We start from the raw sequence: 22317 nt of genomic DNA, 5'->3' as shown, positions 1-22317 counted from the left end.
TTACCATATAAAATTACATTGCACTCGCATCTGGGCCTTCCTGTACAAAAAAAAAAAAAAACACAATTTCGAAGTTCAGTTTTAATAAGTTTACCGCCTCCCGTGGAAGCCAACACCTGCAGTTGTTCCCATCATAAGAGATATAAACACAAAGCACCAGAATGTCTCTTAAACTGACATACCGTATTTTTTCCCCAAATTTTCGACTCCATAAAAGGGGAGGGGGCCTATACGCGAATTTGGAGGAAAAAATAGATTTTTCTTTTCAAGTCGTGCGTCTTTTTCGAATGTGGTAGGCGGGGGAGGCAGCGACGCGGCAGGAGGGGGAGAGAGGCAACGACTCCGCAGGGGAGAGAGGCAGAGGCAGCGCTTTGCCAGGAGGGGAGAGAGGCAGAGGCGTGGCTTAACCTCCCTCCTGCCAGCTAGCCAGCCAACCAGACAAAGGAGTGTTAGAATCCTTGACCCACTTCCCTTCCTCCTTCACTTCCCCTCTTCTTCTCCGACAACACTCCACATTAACACGGCAGCGCGCGAGTTCAGATAGGACTAACTGCTTACGTCTGGCATGCCTCACGACGGTCCTACTGAGAACAGACAAACTATAATACCAGTCTCTGTATCACTGCCACTTACAAAATCACCTCCCGCCGCTCACAATACATGGCTTGTTGTTTGATGCATGCCAAGCTGCCCTGCCCTCAGATAAACCCAGAAAAACACGTTTTTAAATTTTTTCTCAAAAATGTTTACAAAACAAGGAGGGGGGGCTTATACGCGGGCGGGGCCTTTACGCGAGTAAATACGGTACTGTCTGCTGCGCCAGAGCATCGCACGTGTGTCCTTACTTTACCATAACAATATTTAATGTAATAACTAATAACATATTGAAAACTTCTTCTACATTAACACAAGCATCAAATATGGTAGTAAAAAAATCTTAAAATGAAATACTGAAAAATATGTTTACACAAATATTAACCTAGCTGGCAATGTGAAAATTTGTAAAAATATAGTTCAATGGCTTTTCAAAATAAAATAAATATCTACATTAATTAAAAAATATTAAGAATGATAAAATACAAGTATGAAATAGGTCACTATGACTTTTTAAAACTGTTATCACCAGCTGATCCAAATGAATGCCTAAAAAAAATAAATTTATTCATCTCGAAAAATCTTACTAAAGCTGTAATGCTACAAAAACTTACGCAACTTTTCAAATTTTTAAACACTGCTTACTTCATTTTCTTCATCGTTATATAGTTTCATGTGTGTGACTGAAATGAGGTCCTCACCCTGTCCTCGTACTCTCGCAGCAGCTGCGACACTTTGGGGTCTAGCTCCACGCTGCCTGCCCCGTACATCTCCGTGGCTATGATCCTCATCTTCTCTTCGAGCGGCAAGCCCAGTGGGTACAGGAACCTGCTCCAACAGAGGTGGTTACAGCACACAAGCACATTTTTGACAACGCGTCTCCAACTATACAAAATCACCAAACAAAGTCCCGAAAAAGCAACAAAACTGAAGGACTCTTCACGAAAGCCACAAAAAAAAAAAGTCCCTAAATTAAACAGCCACGGTGCCGGGAGACACAACAGCCCCTTTTTTTTTTTTTGCTAAACTTGCACAATTTAAAATTAATTTGGTACCACTTGCAATAAAGCTTCCATGCTAAATATTTCGGTTTGACATAGCATAGGACTTAGCTTTGGCTACTTGTTTGAAGACAACACTTATGAAATAGTAAGTTGTTTCATTGTGGTGCTTAAATACTAGAGCCTATTAGTAAATGTCTGGTTACAACCAGGTATAGAAGGCCTGGGGGATGTGAGATAATTCTCCCGTAACGGGCTAAGTATCTAATCAAGCATGATATAATCAATGGTTGTGATCTATTAACAATAATATCAAGAACAGCCCAAAGAAGTTTTGGCGTTATGTAAAAATAATAACATCAGTTACCAAGAACAACTTTCGTTACAAGTGAAAGGCAATGTTTTCTTTCCATGTCTACTGGTCCTGATGGGATACCAAACTTTACAATAAAAGTGTGTTACTCACCTATTAGTACATATTCTAACACATTTATTTAACATGAATTTAAAAATCAAGTCTTTCCAAATTAATGTAAAATCGCAAAAGTTTTTCTAATTCATAAAAGTAGTTCTAAATTAAATGTCTCTAACTACAGACCTAGGTATATCTCTTCTGAATGGTTTTTCAAAAATTTTTGAGATAATTATTATCAAAATTATAAATTTCACATTAAAAATACCCTCTTTTATCGCATAATTGTCGCACCTATATTTTAGGCAGTCAAAATTGGGATAAAAAAACTTCTCGCGTAAACGTTGCATATTATTTTTGGTCCCGTTATTAGATGCAGAGCGCTTTGTGTAGTTATCTTTTCCGTATAAAACAATGTATTTTAAAGTATAAATCTAATATTTATTCGGACATTACCAATTATTTAATTAATTAACGGAAATACGAAGTTGTCTGATGTGTAAATTTTCTTTTAAAGACGTTTTTAAACGTTACTTCGTTTATCTGATCATCTGCGTTGCCGCGGCGAATCGCTTATAAACATGTAGCCAGCACTAGTTGGTATCATTCATGTTTGGTTATGTTGCTTTCCGTAACGAGTGCGTGCACGTAGTCAAATATAGATATCTCGCTGATTCCTGCAACGCGCGCTCTCTGTCAACGGCCGAGTTAACTACATTTGATGGCCCGCATTCTTTCGTGGCAAATGTGTACTACGACATGTTAGTTCACGTCACAGATTCAAGTGACTTGCGTTCGCGTCAGAGTTTTGGTTTTTCTATTTAAAGTTGAAGAAAGGTTTTTGTTGCACGACTTATTAATTTAAACTACTTGGCGTGTTCCTTCAAACTTCACTTTTTAAATAAACGTACTTTCCATGAATGGGTTTTATTTCATAAATAACTTTTACTAACAAAAATTTTTTTTTCCGTATAATTGTCGCACCCCTACTTTTCAAACTTGATTTTAGAATAAAATGTGTGACGATTATGTGAGAAAACACTGTAGGTGTCTGATATTCAACATGATTTCAGATCTGGTATGTCCACAATACAAACTTAATTACATTCTTCAATCCTATTTATAACAAAGTCAACAGAGGTCAGGTTGATGCCTGCTACTTTGATTTAGCCAAAGCTTTTGGCTCAAAGTCATCCATTATTATTAAGCAAATTATCTAATTTTGGCTGTGATGATTTTCTTGATTGGTTTTCTAGATGGGTATCTCACAAACAGAAAATTTGTTGAAGCTAGTTCAGGTGTCCCACAGGGCGGTACATTATCACCTTTACTTTTTTAATATATTCATTGATGATATAACTCATGTTATTTTGCATTCTACCTGTGTTTAGTTTACAGATAATGTATAGAAAATCACCACTTTAAATGATCATCTATTATTTCAATCTGACATTATTGTAATGTATTTTGGTGCAAGTCAAATCTAGTTCATCTTAATAGTGACAAAAACTAAAATAATATCCTTTACCAGGAAATATCTTTCTATCAAATATGATAATAAATTATAAACACTAGTACTTGTAATTATTATAGATTCTAAATTATTTTATCATCAACATGCAGATTACCGAACTTCTGGTTCCAGAAGAACATTTGCCTTATTAAATACATCACTAATTATGCTACAAATTCTGATTCCATTTTATCTCTTTTCTTAGCACTTATTTGGTCAAATCTTTAATATTGTTCAGTAATATGGAAGAATAGTAATTCTTCTGACAATGATATGTCATATGTTCATATTCAAAATAAATGTATCAATTCATAAACTTTCCTTCCTTCTAAATTAACTTCTCTATTTGACCGGTGGGCCTACCTCGACTTTCTTTTTATCACAAACTGTTATAGTTATAAAATTCATTGTAAATATGTCTTGGATAAAAATAGTATTAGAGTTCTTCAATTTTTTAGTAATCAAATATCTACTTTATGAACACTTAATAGGAAAAATTATATTATTTTAAGACTACTCAATAACTACAATAGATCAGACCAACTGTGAAATAAAACTAATTAGCTAGTACATGTAGATATTCCAATAATTTGTGTATTCTCAGTTGATATTTTACTCTCCATGCATTATAAAACATATAAATATCTAATTTATTCGACATAAATCTTTGTACCTTTTGATTTTATGAAATCTTTAGGTGCAAAACCATCATTTTTTACAATTTATTGTTTTCGCGTTTTGAAGCCATGGCCATAGACTAAACCCATACGAGAACACAGTAAAACAAAGCTCTCTTCTGTGAGTTATATATCAATTGCTGTAAGAGATAATGTCGGGTCAAAAGGCACCTTACGCAATCTTTGGTGATTTTACAACACTTTTCGTACACGCACTATAGTTAAAGGTATAATATACAAGACCTTTGGCACTTGTACGGTAGTTTATATTACGTAGTACGAGAAATGCATACAAAATTCTCTACAGTAAACAAAAAACAAAGCGCGCCTATATGAAAAAATGCTTTGCGAGTTATGCGACGATTAATAAGAATTTTTTTTTATTTTGTCTGCGCTCGAAACTGTTGATGCAACGATCATGCGATATAAGTCGGAATATTACAAGTAATGGAATTTTGTTGTGCTGTTTTGTGGATGGTCTCAAATGAGGGTTAGAAAATTAGAAAAACGTAATTTTTTTTAAACGAACGTTCAGTTTTTCGAATATATTTTAAGAACCAAACGTTAGGGTTCAGTTCGAAATTTTCGAACTTCGCCCAGCACTAATATATATATATATATAAACAAACAATGCAAATGCAAGATTCGTGGCAGCTACATTAATTGGGCCACGTACGAAGAGCAACAGCACCTGAACCAGAGCCCACCTGAAGGAAGAGGGCGTCTTGCAGGCAGCCATCACGGCGTCGGCCAGGTCCGCGGCTCCGGCCCCGCCGCTCGCCCAGTGGCTGCAGATGACGGAGTCGAAGGCCCCCGACTCCAGGCTCACCTTCCTCACCAGGTCCACCTCCGCCTGCGAGTCCGTCCTGCACCGGGCCTCTCTCTCAGGTCGCAGCACAGGGTATGGTACTTGCCAGGCTGATACGTTTATTTATTTCTTCACTGTATTACTACTAAATACATCACTACTAATATCATAAACATTCACATTACTGTTGCTGACCCACATCAGCATCCCAGTCCGCCATGTTCATCTTTTCACTGTCGCCAACCTTTACTCGCTACACTACAGATACTGCCCGGCTTATTAACATTAAACATGTATATTTTTAAAATTAGAGGCGTGCAAAGCTTCGGAAAGCTGAAGTCGAATCTGAGAATGATTTTCTTCTTCATTTTCAGGTAAATTAAAAAAAAACTTAGAAGATCACGAATATTTTATCTCGGAGCAGAATGTTTGGGGCCATAAATAACCAGCCGAGGTGTTCTGGCTCAGCTGTGTTTTTTTTTACCACGAAGAGAACCAGCCAAGTGGTTATAACAAGGCTATGAGCTGTCAGAGCACAATCTTCAGTGCCGCGACCAGACGCTAGGCCACCCTCGCCCCCTAGCGTTGTGACTGCCACCAGCAATGCCGGTGTGACCACTCACAAAGTTACTTTCTCCACCACACCTAACACAAAAAAAGGGGAAAAAAAAAAGGGGGGGGGGGGGGGGGGGGGGTGGTGGTGGTGGTGGTGGTTTGTGTGTGCACGTGAATTAGAAGTTATACTTACTTGGTGTGAAAAACACTAACATTATTTTACATGCAAATATTTAATAAAAAATATACATATAACAATAAAAGGACTGGAGTGATATTGAAAAATACGGTTAGTAAAATATAAATCCAATCAAATAAAGAAATGTAACAAATACTTAGTATTCAATATTAATATTCACCTATGTAAAAATTAATTATTTAATTTAGTAATATAATCTAGATAAATTTTAATTATTTATGAAATAATAATGTGAATTTATAATGCAAATAAATTCACTCTCATCATTTTTTCATAATGCCCCTAACGAAGTATAATAAAAAAAAACCTCTGCTTGAATTGACCCATAACCAAAATTTGCACTCATATAGCTAGTTCTATGTCATCATGAGATATTTTCTGAAGCTCTGCACACCATACGTGTGCCCAGATAGGTGGCACCTTTACTAAACCAATAACCTCATAGTTATTAAAATAGCATATGTTTACAATTATCAATAAGAATGGAACCAGAGATATATTCTTGCATATTTTAAAAAAGCTTTTAATGATATAAATACACATGAAGCTTAATACAAACTTTTCATGAGTATCAAATTAATTTAAAAGTTAAAAAGAAAATTTTGTAATATGTATCCAGAAAAAAAAACATTTAACACAGATTACATTTGTTTACTTTCAGGACGATATTATTCCTGATAAAAAATTTATTTTCATATCTTTTGCAAGTATATCCATTTAAACCACGCAAACACAAAGCTGAGTGGCATGAACAACGGAGAAGTACTCACGAGAAGGTGTTAACAGCGACCACGACAGGGAGGCCGTACTTCAGTCCATTGCTGATGTGTTTCTGCAGGTTTGGCAGTCCCTGCTTCAGCAGCTCAAGATTTTCCTGTGAACCATTGATGGTGACACCTGTTAAACTAAAGCTAGGCGGGATGGAGAATTTATGTTTAGGAAAATTTTGGGCAGGGAAAAATAAATCCAACAGGAAACGGCACAGGATAGAGAATAATTTTGGTTTGAAAATTTCAAAAATTTCCAAATAATTACGACGGACAAAGTTGTCCTTTTTATTGTGTAGGCCCAAACCTAGTGATCATGCACTGAAGAAGGCAAGTGTATTTCAAGGACTGCATAATACCACAAAATAAAGTTAAACCTATTTCATTTCATGATAACATTAAAATTAAAAAAAAAAAAAAAAACTCATATGTGAAATAGTGACAATATTAACACTTATTAGTTATTTACGATGGCCAAGTATCCATGCAGCAATATTACAAAACACATTTACAGTGAATTTCCACTCGATTTTGCACTTTTACTTATGTTTTGGTTTTTTCTTTCAAGACAGCGCAAGTTCCTACATCTGTAGTGTCGTAAATAAATGCAACAAAATACCCAAGCTTCTACTCTGTTACAGTTAACAGTTTGAGTTTAAACTGCTTAAAAATGGTCAATTTTCAGTCGTGAGCATATACTGAATCAGGTTTAGTGCTGTGTGCTGTCTTTGAAAAACAATTTTTTTTTTTAACAAGTTTGGCATAAAAGAAGAGAAATGCTACCAGGATAAAATTGGGAAACGGGGAAAAAATAATTTCCAACCAAAAATTTACGGAGTGATACGTTCCCAGTTTTAAGGAAAAACTGCAGTTTTAAGGAAAAACTGGGTTCCCACCCAGCTTGCATGCACCACCGTCCTCCCTGAAACTCACCTCGACGTACACGTTCTTAAGGGGTATTCCTGGGGTCACGGTTGGGCCGCCTCCGTGCATCTTCAAGGCTCGCACCGAGCTGACCAGCACCACGGCGTTAGGTTGCAAGCCGGAGTTGCGACACTTGATATTGAAGAACTTTTCCATTCCTGCAGCAGCGCAAGTGCACAGTTACTCAGGGTAATTTTACCAGCTGTAAATATATCTTCATTGAAATCTGACTATAAAGTACTAAAACTTCAAGGGAATTCTTACTTTAAAGTTTATACATAGTTTCAGGTCCCTACAAGATGTTTCACATATACTATAAAAGTTAAGTATAACAATCTTTTATTCTTAAGTATGAAAAAAGTGGGGTTTTCAGATAAGTAATGCAATTTCACAGTAATTAAAAAAGGGATATGCTGATAATTGGAATATTAATTTCTGACTGATTGTCTAGTTTCATCAAACTAAAAGAGAACCAAAAGTTTTCCATACCATTAACTAGAGGTCTTCGGGTAGTGGATTTTTAAGCCGGGTCGGGTCGGGTCGGATAATTGCACAAAAAATTTGGGGTCGGGTCGGGTATTGTCTTATTAACATACCTGATGAAACTGGAAATTGTTATTGCAAAATGTTTTTACTGTATCTTAAATACTCTTTAAAAAATTAATAAATATAAGTTAAAAAATTACATCAAATTACAAAATAAGCATTGCTCAACATGAATTTTTTTATGCAATTCAAATAAAAAACAACCCTATCAAACAGTTTTTACTTAGCCTAATTTTTGATTTTGATGCAAAAAACCCAGTTCCCGCCTGTGTGTCACAACATTGCTAGCACTTGAGAACACATGCTCACTGGATACTTCTGTGGCAGGTATTCCCAAATAATGATTTGCTGTTTTGGCGATGCTTGGAAAACGGCTTATTGTAGTTAAAATGTTAAAACGTTATTTTAGCATTTAAAAACGTGTTCAAATCAGCATTACAGTAAAACCTCGCTCATACGGCCCCCGGTTCGTACGTACACCTCGGTCGTACGTACAGATTTTCGAGAAAAAAAAAATTGAATATGAAACATTGTAAGAACGTTAAAGTTAAGTAATTAAAATACAGTCGCATCCTGCAGCGTTCAGAACAAATACGGGCTACTTTACACATACGCATTGCGCCACACTAAAAATAATAAAAATAAAAAAGGGGGAGGCAAATTGATGTAAATTACCGTCAATAGCGCGCCATGCGAGGAGAAAAGTCATTGTACTCGATCAGCTGTTGCTACGGCACGGCGTGGCCGCCGGCTGGCTCTCTCTGTTGTCTGAGCTGCGCATGCGCAGTATAACTCACTCAACGCTCCGCCCAGACTCGTGACCTTCCATCAGCAGCCAGCCAATAGACACGAGCTTAGCGGGAAAAAAATATAAGCTCCACCTCCCGTGTACCAGTTATGTCCAGTTCTAATACCAGTTTATTGGTATACGCACCAGTTTCCTCACTGCCGGGATGTGTTCAAGTTAACGTTCATCTTGATGTCTTGATACCAATAATTAATTATTTACGATCCCCAGAAATAAATGGTTAGTTTAAAAAATATGCGTCAACTGTACAATACTTCCGAAATTATAAAATACGTATAAAACAGTTACCTAGACTCCGCTCATTTCATAGTTTATGTCTCGTACCAGTATTTTTCGGCTAAGTTGTGACATAAAAACAGTATCAGACAAGCAGCCACGTAATATTTCTGACATTCCTGTTACGTTTATACATTCGTGAGTTTACGTTTTTCCCTTGGGCATTTTAGATTGTCTACTGCTATAATTACTCGGACTTTTACACGCCTAGACTTAAATTATTACATGTTTAGAAATAAAAACAACTTTCCATGTTATAAAATATGTATATTTTGCGATTTAAAATGTTCAATGCCAACTATAAACGTTACGTTTGTTACGATGTTTTTAGGCCTACTAGCTAATTTTATCTAGACTTAAAAGTACCCACGGTATTTTTTTTATTTCATCAAATATATTGTGTGTTCAGCATAATATATAGACACGGCAGGTCATTTCCCGTGGCAGCAGGACACGGCAAGTTAACCAAGATTTAATTTTTTTTTATTAGACGTCCGACCCGAAAATTTTTGGGTATAAAAAGTGCCCGACCCGAGCCACGGGTAATTTAACTACCCGAAAAATACCCGGAAAGACGGGTATCCGCCGACCTCTACCATTAACCTCAACATCCCTCGTTTATTATGTTTTGGTTGATCAGGTTTTCCCATTTAATAAGCACAAAAGAAAAAATATTCCATTTTCCATAAAAAAATCTTTGCGGTATACTTGCACATGCATCCTGAATGTCATTACAGCACTTGTGTCGTAGTCAAAGAATCACAACACAAAAACGCCATCTTTCATTTCTCAAACTGTCTTTAATGTAACACAATTTTCAGGAGTTGTAATGAAATGAAATAATACAATTACAGCACTTTTAACGTTTTAACTCAATAAATAACAATGGTGTCAAAACCATTCCTAAGTACTTTCAAAAACATGAATTATACAATTATACCTATTGGAACACACAAGCAAACACAGCTCAGCTTCCTCCCCCCCCACCCCCCCACACATTTTTTAAATTTTCTCACGTACAGCTGTTATAAAAAAAACTCTCTTTTGTCTGTAGAATAGAACAAATTCCGAAATTTACTGTCCTAATAAATGTGCTGCAAGTTAACTGTAATTCCAAATAGAATTTTTTTACTGTGCATTTTCCGAACATCACAACAACCGTGTTTTATCGCATAATCGTCACATTGTTATTTTAAAGCAATAAAATGAGGAGGAAAAAATTCTTGCATGAAAGTAACATGATGTTTTTGGTTCCGCTATTAAGATTCCGAGCGCTTTGTGTAGATACAGTAAAACACCGTTTTAACGAACTTCATTAGAGCGAACAATTCATTACTACGAACTATGCCTTTGGTCCCGTCAGACGTCCATATAACATAACGTAAAAAAATTTCACTAGTACGAATTTTCTCGTTCAAATTTTTTAAATATTCTATAAATATTCATTTGAACGAACACTTTTCTGCCCGGCACGGTAAACGACAAACGGATAAAATCGTCGCCATTCACCCACAAACTGCCATCTTATTTATTTTGATACGCGCCATAGATGACTGCAATGGACTAGTGTTGAAATTAATGCACAAAACTAGTGTAGCGACTAAAAGCGCTGCATTGTGGTGTTCGCTGACATTACTCTTTGTTCTATGCTCGCACGACGTGTTTAACCGATGCGAAGTGCTACATCATAAAGTATTGCTACACACACATCTCTGGTCGTTTTCTTGTTTATTGTTTGAGAAACGTGCGGTAGCCCACAACTCACATAGTTTCGGTTCCCTAGCACGTTCGTGCAACTTCGGATTTCTCTCAAAAATTGAAATTATAAAAATCGAAGGGTTGTGTTAGGTTAGTCACAACATGCTTGATCTTCTGATTTAGTGGCTGAAGTGGCGTTAATACCAAAACGCAAAACGGAAATCTTCGCAAATTCTTGCAGGGAACCGAAACTACGTGAGTTGTAGGCTTCCCAGAAACGTGGCTATACTACATGTATAACTTATTTTTACATGTGTAGGGTGCATTTGTTTTTATAGTTTAAAAAACCGTACAACTGAACATGTCTTCTAGGAAACGACTTGAAATGTTAAAAGCAGTAGATAAAGAAAATAAAAAGACTGATGTGGCTAAAAAGTTAGGTATCTCCAAATCAAAATTATCCACAATTCTCACCCAGCGATCCAGTTTGAAAGACAATAAAATGTAAAAAAAAAATTCCTAACTTTTAAATTTTATATTATTGGTTTATTACAGCATTTTTGCAAACAACTTGTCTTGATTCCAAAGGTAGGCTTACTGCTTTGGCAAACAACTTACCTACATATTTCTGTATTGTACATATACATACTAGTATGTATGTATGTATGTAGTATGTATCTTGATCCCAAAGTATAGCTGTTAAAGTAATTGATGCTTGTACCACTCATATTGGTATTAGATTTTCTACTTTGTTTTTTAACAAGATCGAGTTATGTTCAAAACCCCAAAACAGGCAATCATTGTGATTTCGGTATAAAGAACTTCATTATAACAAACTGCCATAATTTTGGTCCCTTCGTGTTCTTTATAATGAAGCTCTACTGTAGTTAATATGACATTGCCAAAGATGACAGGATAAAGTACCATGCTACAGAAATAGTTGCTGTCAGGCAGTGTGGTAGTTATAATGGAAAAATATGGTAATTAAAAACTCACTTAAGATGTACCTGCAAAATAAGATTTCCTGCCCATAGGTCAAAAGTTTTGGTCCCGCCATTTTTCTCTAAAATGTAAGTTTTTTTCCACACAAAACAATGTATTTTAAAGTTGAAATCCATTATTCCTTAGGTCCTTACGATATTATAGCTTACTTATTTCATTCATAGGAATACAAAGTTGTTGAATGTATAAATTGTCTTTTAAAAAGTTTTCTTATGTTTTAACTTTTAATTTTTCATTGGTGTTGCGCAGCACGTATAAAAATGTAGCCAATGCTAATTGGCTCATTATGGTTTGTTAAGTTGATGCCCCTATAGTGTGTGCGCAATTAGTTGAATATTGATATCAATCGTTCATTGATTACTATTTACTACTTCGTTAGTTCCGGCTTAAGTTTTTGTTTTTCTGTTTTAAGTTTAACTAAATATGATTTTGTTACATGAATAGTTAATTTAAATTATTTTGTGTGCTTTCATATACTCTGCATTTTTACTAAACGTAATTTCAATGCAACTTTTTTAAAAAAAAAAAAAAAAAAAACAACAACAACCACAATAAAAATGCTTCACACAAAAACTTCACCACTATTTTTCAAACCCGATTTTAGCATATAATGTGCAGCGATCATGCGATAAAACACGAAATAACCCAAGAAAATTACTTTACTTACTTACCTTTTTAAAATGTTTTCCTGCTTATTAAGCCTAAAATCTTTTTGTAGAAAAAAACCTTCACAGAGTTTAAATGTAATTTTAAAAAACACTGTAATAGAACAGTTACACTTAAAATATTACTAAAGCTAGCACCGAATGCAAGTTCAAGACGGTGTTTAGTTATACAATTTATTCTCAATATCCAAATGTTCTAATATTATTATTAATTCATGTGCACAAATGTAAGATTATGTGTAATTTATTTTGGCAAATACCAATTAGACATAGATCAAATCAACTTATTGCACTTTCAAATCTAATTAACCTTGATATTTATTTTGTACCAACTAAAATTACTTTTCACCAGAAATTTTAATATTTTTTGCATAATGCAATAACTATTTAGATAAATTTTTGAAATGAGATCTTACATTTTAAAATTTTTACGCTTCTGGTTGCTGAACTAATTGCTAGCCCAATAAATATTTTGTCGACAATTTTTCGAGGCGAAGTGAACAAGCTCACCGATATCGGAGCCAAAGCCGGCCTCCGTGACGACGTAGCCCTCGGGCCCGACAAGTTTCAGTGCGATGCGGTCGGCGACCACGGACGACGCGCCGTGGGCGATGTTGGCGAAGGGCCCCGCGTGGACCATCACCGGCGTCCCTTCGAGGGTCTGCATCAGCGTCGGCTCGATAGCATCCTTCATGAGGATGGCCATGGCCCCCGTCGCACCCTGCACATCACACTCAACTGTAGGCACAAGCACGCACCCTACACAGCACACTAAGCTGTAGACACAAACACACACTTCATACAAGAGAAAAGATTTTATGGTTTTATTTTATATTAAATGTGTTTATTAAAAAAGATAGCATATTGATGAACAAATATGATAGTTAAATGTTCCATGATAATACATAGTATCTCCAAAACAGTGTCATTTTGACTGATACATGATGCACTTTTTCAATATGATTATTTCTAGAGCCAAGATTATATGGTTTTATTTTGAACCTGATTTTGTCTAAAACCACACATTTCGTCGTTATTTTGTCTTTTAAAAAAATATGGGTTTTTAAAGCTATTCATGATACTTACACAATATATTTCATGATTGTGACATAAAAAATAGCAGTTGGGCCTATTGTGTTGTTTAGAATCACATGTAATCAACATTTTAATGTTCTGGTTAAACATTTTCTCTTAAAAAGTACCATACATTCTCAGGAACTGTCAAAAAATCTGATATTTTGGCACCAAAACAAAAATAATTGGGGAAAAAATGGTAAAACTCACAATAAAAGCTTATAAAAAGTCATTTAACACGCAGAATATATTTTGTGTGGGTTTATAATAATCGTACTAACGTTCGTAAAAGAGAAAAAAAAATTGAACATTCTGCTTAAAAATACGGCAGCAGTAGCTTGTGCAACGTAAGTGGGAGCGCGGGAATCTCGTCTAGACAGGCTGGCGGCAGCACAGGCGGTGGATGCATGACGTCATACGGCTTACCTCTCCTTCCCTTGTCCAGACTTCAAGGTTCATCCCCCCCATGAATACGAACCATCTTGTCTATCTCCCCCTCCTCCCTCATCGTCCTTTGGCATGTGAAACTGTCAACATCCTTCCTCCCCTTCTTCAAACTGCGTGCTACGAAAGCCAGGTTTGTATAATCCATTTCTGGTAATATGAAAAATTTTTAAGGGCCCCCGCGACAGCCATTTACCGTTAATTGTTTTGATACAATTTGTTTGTTAGTTACACAACATTATTTCCGCTGGAAAATCACTGAAACTTCAAAATTTCTTTAATGGAAAAATTTAGCAGGGCCGTAAAAGTATTCATTTTTACCGCAAATGAACTATACTCGCCCTTCCTGCCGGACAACGTTCTCGGCGCGTGACGCATGGCAACTACAGTCGTGTGCCGCGCACAGCCACGAAAAACCTACGCAATTTCCAAACTACACTAGATATCCGACTGGAGTCTGTTTACGAAAAGCATTTTAGAATTTGTTAATGCCCAACTGGTTCTTTTGATATCGGATCAAGAGGATTTAGAGGAGATAAAATGGCTAAAAGGCATGTTTTCGAAGTTTTAGGTGTAAAAAACCCGTTACAAATTTCTTGAAAGTATCAGAGGGAAATGCATTACACCTTTATCCTTATTTTTCCGCAATATAATGTTACGGTCACTGCTCAAATTTCACAGTTATCTGACGGGAACGAGATGACTACACGCCAGTTCAGAGCCTTGCACTTAGAGATTTTACCGCGCTAGAACTACCATTGAGCATCGCTCTTATCATCCCGCTTCACTAACACACACGCTGACCAGACGGCGCCCTAAAGCTGATTAGAGGAAGCACATAGAAATGCAAGGCAGGAAATTCTTCCAACTTATCAACCAGGACCCGGGCAAGTCTTGACTATCAAGCTTTTCACATTAAAATATAAGAGACTTGTATTGTGTAATTTCGGTGTTATTTGGCGGTTTTTCTTAAAAATAGCTTTTTTCGCATTTTCCATATAAATTCGCAGAAAATTTTGCGATTTCGCGATTCACCATATAATCGTGGCCCTAATTATTTCTTATCTAGGGGTGTGCGGGAACAGGTTTTTGTACTGCGGGAAATTTTCGGGAAAAATAATTTATTCCCGCGGTAAACGGGATGGGATCAGGAAAAATTAAAAAAAAAAAGCAAATTTTTAATTCTAATATAAGATGTCCATTTAAACATTTCTTGCAAAGTTAGTTGTTTTTTGTTGCTATTTCTTTTGTCTGCTTCACTTGCCCTTTTTTCAGCGGCGACTTCATATTTTTTAACATCCTCAAATTATTTTTTTTATAGAGGGATGTTTATTGAGATGTCTTAGTAATCCAGACGTGCTACCATGCTCGCATCTCAAACATTTTCCACACGAGACACACTTTGCTAGGGATTTACTGTCAGACGTTCAAAATACAGTAGAACCCCGATTATCCGTGTTAATGAAGGGGACGAGTGAGTCGGATAATCGAAAATCGCGGTTAGCCGAGTCATGCTTGCCTCAAAGGTCATTAGCCCACAGACAGCCATCTGTGGACATTCGGAGATTACATATATACACATGCTTTGTGTGCGTGTGCGTTGTTGACATAGAAGCGGACTGCTTAGTGCTGGGCAGCAGTGGTTTTTAAGTCTTTCGTGTGCGGAGACGTGGGCACGCGAGTCGTTGCACCGAGGTGTGTGACTAGCCGCCCGCCAGTCCGAGGGCCCATGACAGCTGATAGCTGCCAAGGTCACGCATTCTTTTCATCGCCCGTAAGCGACGCTGCCACACTTAGCTCATTGCTCTGTCAGTAACACCATCGGGCTGGTTATTGTTTTACAGAACGACTGCCTTCAAAATTCTTTTCGAGATAAGATTTTTCATACCAGTGCATTGAGACTTGATTTGATGGTTTTGAAACGGTGTCTCTGTCTCGTATAATTCACGGTGTTTTTATCCCCCTTTATTTATATGAATTTTAAATGTTAGATTTTTTATTTTTAGCTTGCTGAACGTGGAATTAGTGCAAAAACGGCCTATTATGACTTAGTGTTGCAGATGGGTCGGAAATCTTATAACGACCACCTCTCTATAACGACCCTAATCTCGGGAACCGTGAGGGGTCGTTATATCTATTCTCGGTTCACTCTTAGCTGAGTTTTGAAATAAACAAACACCGTTGTATCACTGCGCCGCGTCAGCAAGTGATAGGCTGAATTTATCTTGCGTGCCAAGCACTAGTTGCAACACACACACTTCCGTACAGTCGGTGCTCATAAAATAACGGAGAAGTAATATAACAGGAAAATGATTCTTATGTCAAGCCTAGTTTTTTTTAAAAATTTACATCTGCTGTGATAAAATTACGCCACTTAATGGTACACCCTCCGACCTTTTCTGTTGAAACCATTCAAACAAACAGTGTTCAAGCTGCTAAATGTGGATTCTTTCATCGTCTTGCGTTTATTCAATCCACTTGAAGTGTCAGCCTGTGAAGCAAACTGAAGGATTTTTTCGCAATTTTTTATGATGTCGCGCACTGTTGTGTTACCAACATTAAACTCAGTCGCAAGTTTGCAATCGTTTCTCCACTCTGAAATCTTTCTATATTTTTTGTTTTGCTGTCGATGGACAGTACCACTCGCTTTCTTTTCTGTTCATTTGATGACATGATGAAATGTTGCGCTCAACACTTCCGCACAACACAACGGTATAATCCGTCGGAATGCAGATCACTGTTACAATACATAAAATTATCACCACCTTCACGCTTCAACAACGTACACTAATGGAATGGACTGTCTCCATGCGCCGGCGCCGGGTAATCTCTGTGGCACGGCGCCGTGCTGCGCGCGGGAGTGTACAGTCCTGTCATGCGGACGTGGAATCGCGCACCAGTGTATAATCTATTCACGTAACATGGAACACAAAAATATTATGTACATACGTATGTATGTACTAGTATTTTTTTTAAACTTTCTGTGTATATAAACATAACTGAGTCAAAGTACTTTGACCAACATACATTTTGCAAAGTATTTTAACATTTACATACATTTTGAATCATTGGTTATATGTAACTAAAAAATTGGACTTGATGGACATAAATTGCGGTTATTCCGCGAATCGGATGATCGAGTCGCGGATAATCGGGGTTCTACTGTACTTCCAAACACCTTTAGGATTACAAATAACAGGCTGATCGGTTGCGACCTCCATTATTTGTAGGCTGCTAGTTTGTTTTAATATACAACGGCATTGAAAATAGGAACAAGCCTTAATAACGCAATGTCAGCCGACAAAGCCCGCCAAACTAAACAACTATTTTTTTCTCCCAGAGCAAAATCATAGATGTTTAGATACTCGTGAGCAGTGGTGTAAAACTACGTGATTTCATATTTTTCAAAGTGCCAATATAGTTCTCTACATCGCCACTGCTATCAAGTAATGAGAACGGTTACTCTTCGTTGTGTAACGCAAGTCTAGTATTTCTTATATCTTTGGCGAAAAGGTTGGATTGCGCATGTGTTTTGTTCGTGTCTAAGGGCACACAGTGGTTTTAGATTAAGTATTCAATGGTGATGGCAATAACGTTATATAACTGACTATTCATGTATCTGGCAAATTTGTACTCTTGAAGAAATATATTTATGAACGCATTCAATATTTAAGGTACTCCATGTACGTTTTTTATATTCCAATTAGATATGTGTAAACGATTATCATAATTCACTGCACACCACAGCTGTCGCTACGATCGGCATAAGTTAAAAAGATGTTTTGCGTTTAAATAGTACGGAAACCCTTCAAAAATGTACGAATCCATATAAATATTGTTTTAAAAACAGTTTGAATTGATAGAAAACATTTTCACATGATTAGTAAACATTTGTACATTTTTAAACAATTTCCCAAAAAATTCGGGAGTAATAAAATTCCCGCCCGGCATTTCAGGAGGCCTATTTTCCCGACTTTTTTCCCGAAGCGTCGGGATCCCGCACACCCCTAGTAATAAGCATGTCTAACTTTTCAGAACAAAAAAAAATCTGTTAAGTATTTCTGTGTTTGAAAAATGTTCTACGGTTGTAATGTAAAAACGAGTGACTAATAACAGTCGCAAGATCAAAAATAGTACTTTTTTTTATTAAATTGTACAAACATCATGCCAAATAAATTACTTTCATTATATTTAATATTTAAAAGATGATGTATTTGTCATTAGAGTTAAATTTTGATTGAAAATTAGGGATGGGGCGACCAAATCCAATATCCGCCGAATCCGCCGAATCCTAGGGATTCTAAGCTTCGGCAGGTCTGATATAGGAATCGTCAAAGGATTCGGTTTTTTTACTATTTACGGAAAAAATAATACAGTAAAACTCGCTTACGAGGTCCCGCATGGTAGGTTTTTCCGTATAAAGCGTTTAAATTGCCCGAGGTCTCATCATTTACGCAGTTAAATGTGTGATATAAAGACCGTTAAAAATTTTTCTGAAGTTTGCTGTCTCAAATAATGGTGCACGTAAATATGAAGAAAAAACAAATGAACAACATACGAAGAAATATGGATGATGTACCATAACTACAGTACAAACCCAATAGTTATTTTAAGATAATTACCATAAAAAGAACAAGATTCTTTGTAGAATACCATAATTACTACAGAAGCATGATAGCTACCATATTTGCACTATAGTTACCGTAACAACCGAGATGTATATTTACCGTGATAGTAATGTATTATTTATTTATGACATATTAAATTAAAGAACATTGTTAAAAAAAAAGGATGTTAAACTTTTATATGTACTGTTGGCATGTTGCTAAGAAATAATGCGATCTGAAAGAATGCAGTACTACTACGAAAAGTGAAAATGGTACTTGTGGATTTTTAGGTTATGGCAGTCTCTTTCGTTTTTCAGTAATATCGGCCGAAAATTAACAAGTGTACACTATCGGAAGTCGGCAGAAATGCCGATTCAACTAAATATTGGCAAACTCGGCTTCTTCAGTACAGCTCTACATTTGATGACATGAGTAAACATATTTCAGACTTCAGGATATTGAAAAAGACTTTGATTTCCATGTAGGTTTATTGTGTGTATGTTTTTTTTTTGCAAGTGTAAATTGAATTAAGTAAAATGCTTTTATTTTTATTACTTTCAATTTATTAAACTTTAATGACCAGTTACAGATATTTATGACACTAATTTTGAGGTTAAGCAATTTTACTAAAGCATTCCAGCCACGCAGGTTGCCACTTGCCAGCGAGAGATGCTTCTCTTCTGCTGGAAACACTATCTCATCTCCAATCGTAGAGCTAATTTAACTCCTGAACGTGCAGAACAAATTATTGTTCTGCATGATAGATTAAAGAACAGAATTTAATACTCTGTGACAATCTCTCTCAGAATTATTGTGAGGAAAAGTGGAAATGTTAAAACAATGTGAATGTACTTTTCAAACAACATGATTTTTGGTGCTAAGTTTGTTGAAGCTCAGTAAGGACTTCAGAAAAATTGACAAGGATGAAATTTTTCCAAAGATATTAGGCATGTGCGAGAAAGACTTTTTTGAATTCGAGACGAGATCGAGAAAGCAATTTAAAAATTCTTGAGAATCGAGTCGAGATCGAGAAATCTGTACTTTAGTTAACAGGATAATATGATCCAAAAAAGTAAAACTCTATAATCTGACAAACATACATAATTATTCAATAATTTTATCAAGTATCCACAACTGCAATTGCAACTACAACTTTACCTTTACACTCAACAGTTTATTTGCCTACTGTCGTATGTAATTGTAAACATACGTTATTGATTCCATAGTCTATACAGTTTCCTTGAGCCATGGACGGTACTTGATCATGAAAGTCTGAACATTCACCACTATCGATATGTCACTATCGATACGGACCGCAATTTAAACATCATGTTGCTTGTTATATACTGCTGGCCGTGTGTATAACATAAGGCCATAAAACAAAATGCAATCGCGGAAGAATTCTGCAGTCATGTTTATATTTATATTTTTTACCGTAACGATTTACGTTGATACTTGATATTGATAACGAAAATGATTTATTTTTAACTTTAATGTTGGTTTTATTAACGGAAAATAATCATTTTCTTCTGTAATTTAATGTGATAACCACAGCACAATTCATTGTTTACGTTTACCGTTTCATGTAGTGACTTGTGAACGGAAGTTGTTAGTTTTTAACTTTTTAATAATTTATCGTGTATACTATCGTAACAAGTATATTTTATTTTATTCGATCTACGTTACGTTGAAGATATGTTAATTATTTCAACACGCAACGCAAAATGCTGCCTCAATATATTATATTACCTAACCTATTTCTTGTTTAAAAAATTCTCGAAAATTCAGAGCCAAAAAAAATATCTCGAGACGAGATCGAGAAAATTTCTGTCTCGACTCGTTCTCGATGATGCCGAGACTCGCACATCACTAAAAGATATGTTACATTTACACAAACATATACTTGGTTATGTTAGTTGGATGATATCAGTTACTAATGAACCAATGGAAACAGGTAAAAGTCAATGGAAAAAAATGTTTTTTTTTTTTTTTCTAGCAGTGCAAAATGTAAACACACTCTGTGAATAGTAACCCAAAATTAATAAGCCCACTTCATTTTAATACTTTATTCAAACATTATATACTAAGTTTAAGATAAAAATAATTTCCCAAAAGTGTAACTGTACCACAAAAGCTCGAGCTCGGCTTGAAGTAAAATTCTTAGGCTCGCAGACATCTAGTTATTTATAGAAAAAATCCTAACCTCTAATCTGTACTAAAACTGAAATTTCTCAAGAAAAATTTTTTGTCTTTATATACACTTATTCCAGTAATGTACCAAACTACATGTAATAAAGTCAAGGGACTTTTAGTGCAAGCAGAATACATCTCACTTACATTAGATATGTGGATATCATCTGTTAAAAGATTCGGGTTTGGGTTCGAGATTCGGCAAATCCAGTCTAGGATTTGAGTTAGGACTCGGATTCGAGGAAATCAGGATTCGCCCCATCCCTATTGAAAATGCTAACTATTTTTATGATTTTAATTGCATTTTAGTGCTTTTCGGTGTATTAACTTGAATTTCGGTGTTCTATGGTTCATTGGCATGCATTTCGGTGTTATTTCTGTGTTATCGCAATCCACCGTGTAATCTTGTTCATGCTCATAGAATTAGGTACATACAGTATAAGACGGTGTGAAACAACGAGCTAGAGCAGTGAGGAAAACAGCAGTGCTCCAGAGTTAACCCATCAGCTGACAGCAATATTGAACACAAGTGCAAACACTTCCAGTCCCGTCGAAACCGAGGCCATCAAAGCCGATGAGGGTCAATGACGTGAAAACGGAGCACTGACAGAACGCATTAGGGCAAGGTTAAATTTCAACAATTTTACCCATAGTATGCTGCATCTCCGAGAGGCGACTAAACAAATGCAGAGTCATGAGCAACCTACTCAGTTAACCATTGGCGTAGCTGTGTTCATAAAGTTGGGGGGGGGGGGGGACAAATAATGATTTTGATGTCATGTAAACCCATTCCCCTCTTACTAAGACGGGGGGTCCGGGGGTCCTCCACCGGAAAATTTTTATTTTAAAAGTACAAAATATCACTTTTTAAGCAGTTTTAGTATCTAACCATTTGATACATCGATGTTAAAATTATTATTGTTTCCTTAACATAAAATTTGATGAGTGAAGAAATTACAAATAAAGTTGGGCAGAATATTATTATAAAATAAAAATATCACGGTCTAGAAAGTTGGGGGGGACAGTCCCCTCCACCCAAAAAGTTCAGGGGGACACATCCCCCCTGTCCCCCCCGGTTCCTACGCCCCTGCAGTTAACAGCCACTGAACAGATGACATCCACCGAGGGCTCGCACGGGGCAACACACACTAACCAGGTCGTCAGCCGTGACGGGCTTGCCGCTCCTGTCCAGCCCCACCACCATCTTGCCGAGCCTCTCCTTCAAGTCCTTGAGGTCCGTGGCCAGGGCGAGGATGGCCATGATCTCGCTCGCCACCGACATGTGGAACCCTGTTTCCCGAGAGTGGCCCTTCTCCGTCGGCGACTGGCCAACCGTGATCTTGCGGAGGAAGCGGTCATTGGTGTCCAGGACTAGGCATTGGGAAAGTAAAAAACTAAAAGTTAACTGACACCGCACACCTTGTTTATCATACAGTAAACTCCCTATTATCCGAGCATGCTACGAAAAAAAATACATAACATATGTAAATCTGTACTTTATTACAAGTGAGCAAATTTGAACTCTACTGACAATTGTATTGTGTGCAGTATACAGTA

At 36.5% G+C, this 22317-nt stretch overlaps 1 protein-coding gene across 6 annotated transcripts in view; it reads right to left on the bottom strand.

Moving 5' to 3' along the window:
- Positions 1 to 22317, bottom strand: part of LOC134538356 (C-1-tetrahydrofolate synthase, cytoplasmic) — a 298992-nt gene that overhangs the window by 5671 nt on the left and 271004 nt on the right. For 5 of the 6 annotated variants that reach the window (XM_063379607.1, XM_063379605.1, XM_063379604.1 and 2 more), the window contains 6 exons: positions 21914 to 22131; positions 12956 to 13166; positions 7460 to 7608; positions 6530 to 6633; positions 4905 to 5063; positions 1296 to 1422 (listed from right to left, as the gene is read on the bottom strand). In XM_063379607.1, the coding sequence (XP_063235677.1) occupies positions 1296 to 1422; positions 4905 to 5063; positions 6530 to 6633; positions 7460 to 7608; positions 12956 to 13166; positions 21914 to 22131 (968 nt within the window). Of the gene's footprint in view, positions 1 to 1295; positions 1423 to 4904; positions 5064 to 6525; positions 6634 to 7459; positions 7609 to 12955; positions 13167 to 21913; positions 22132 to 22317 lie in introns of those variants that run through there. The other variant, XM_063379609.1, reaches the window with a different exon arrangement.

This window comes from Bacillus rossius, chromosome 13 (assembly GCF_032445375.1).
Source record: "Bacillus rossius redtenbacheri isolate Brsri chromosome 13, Brsri_v3, whole genome shotgun sequence".
NCBI lineage: Eukaryota > Metazoa > Arthropoda > Insecta > Phasmatodea > Bacillidae > Bacillus > Bacillus rossius.
The sequence above is the reverse complement of the archived record's forward strand: the minus strand, read 5'-3'. Positions and strand labels throughout refer to the sequence as shown.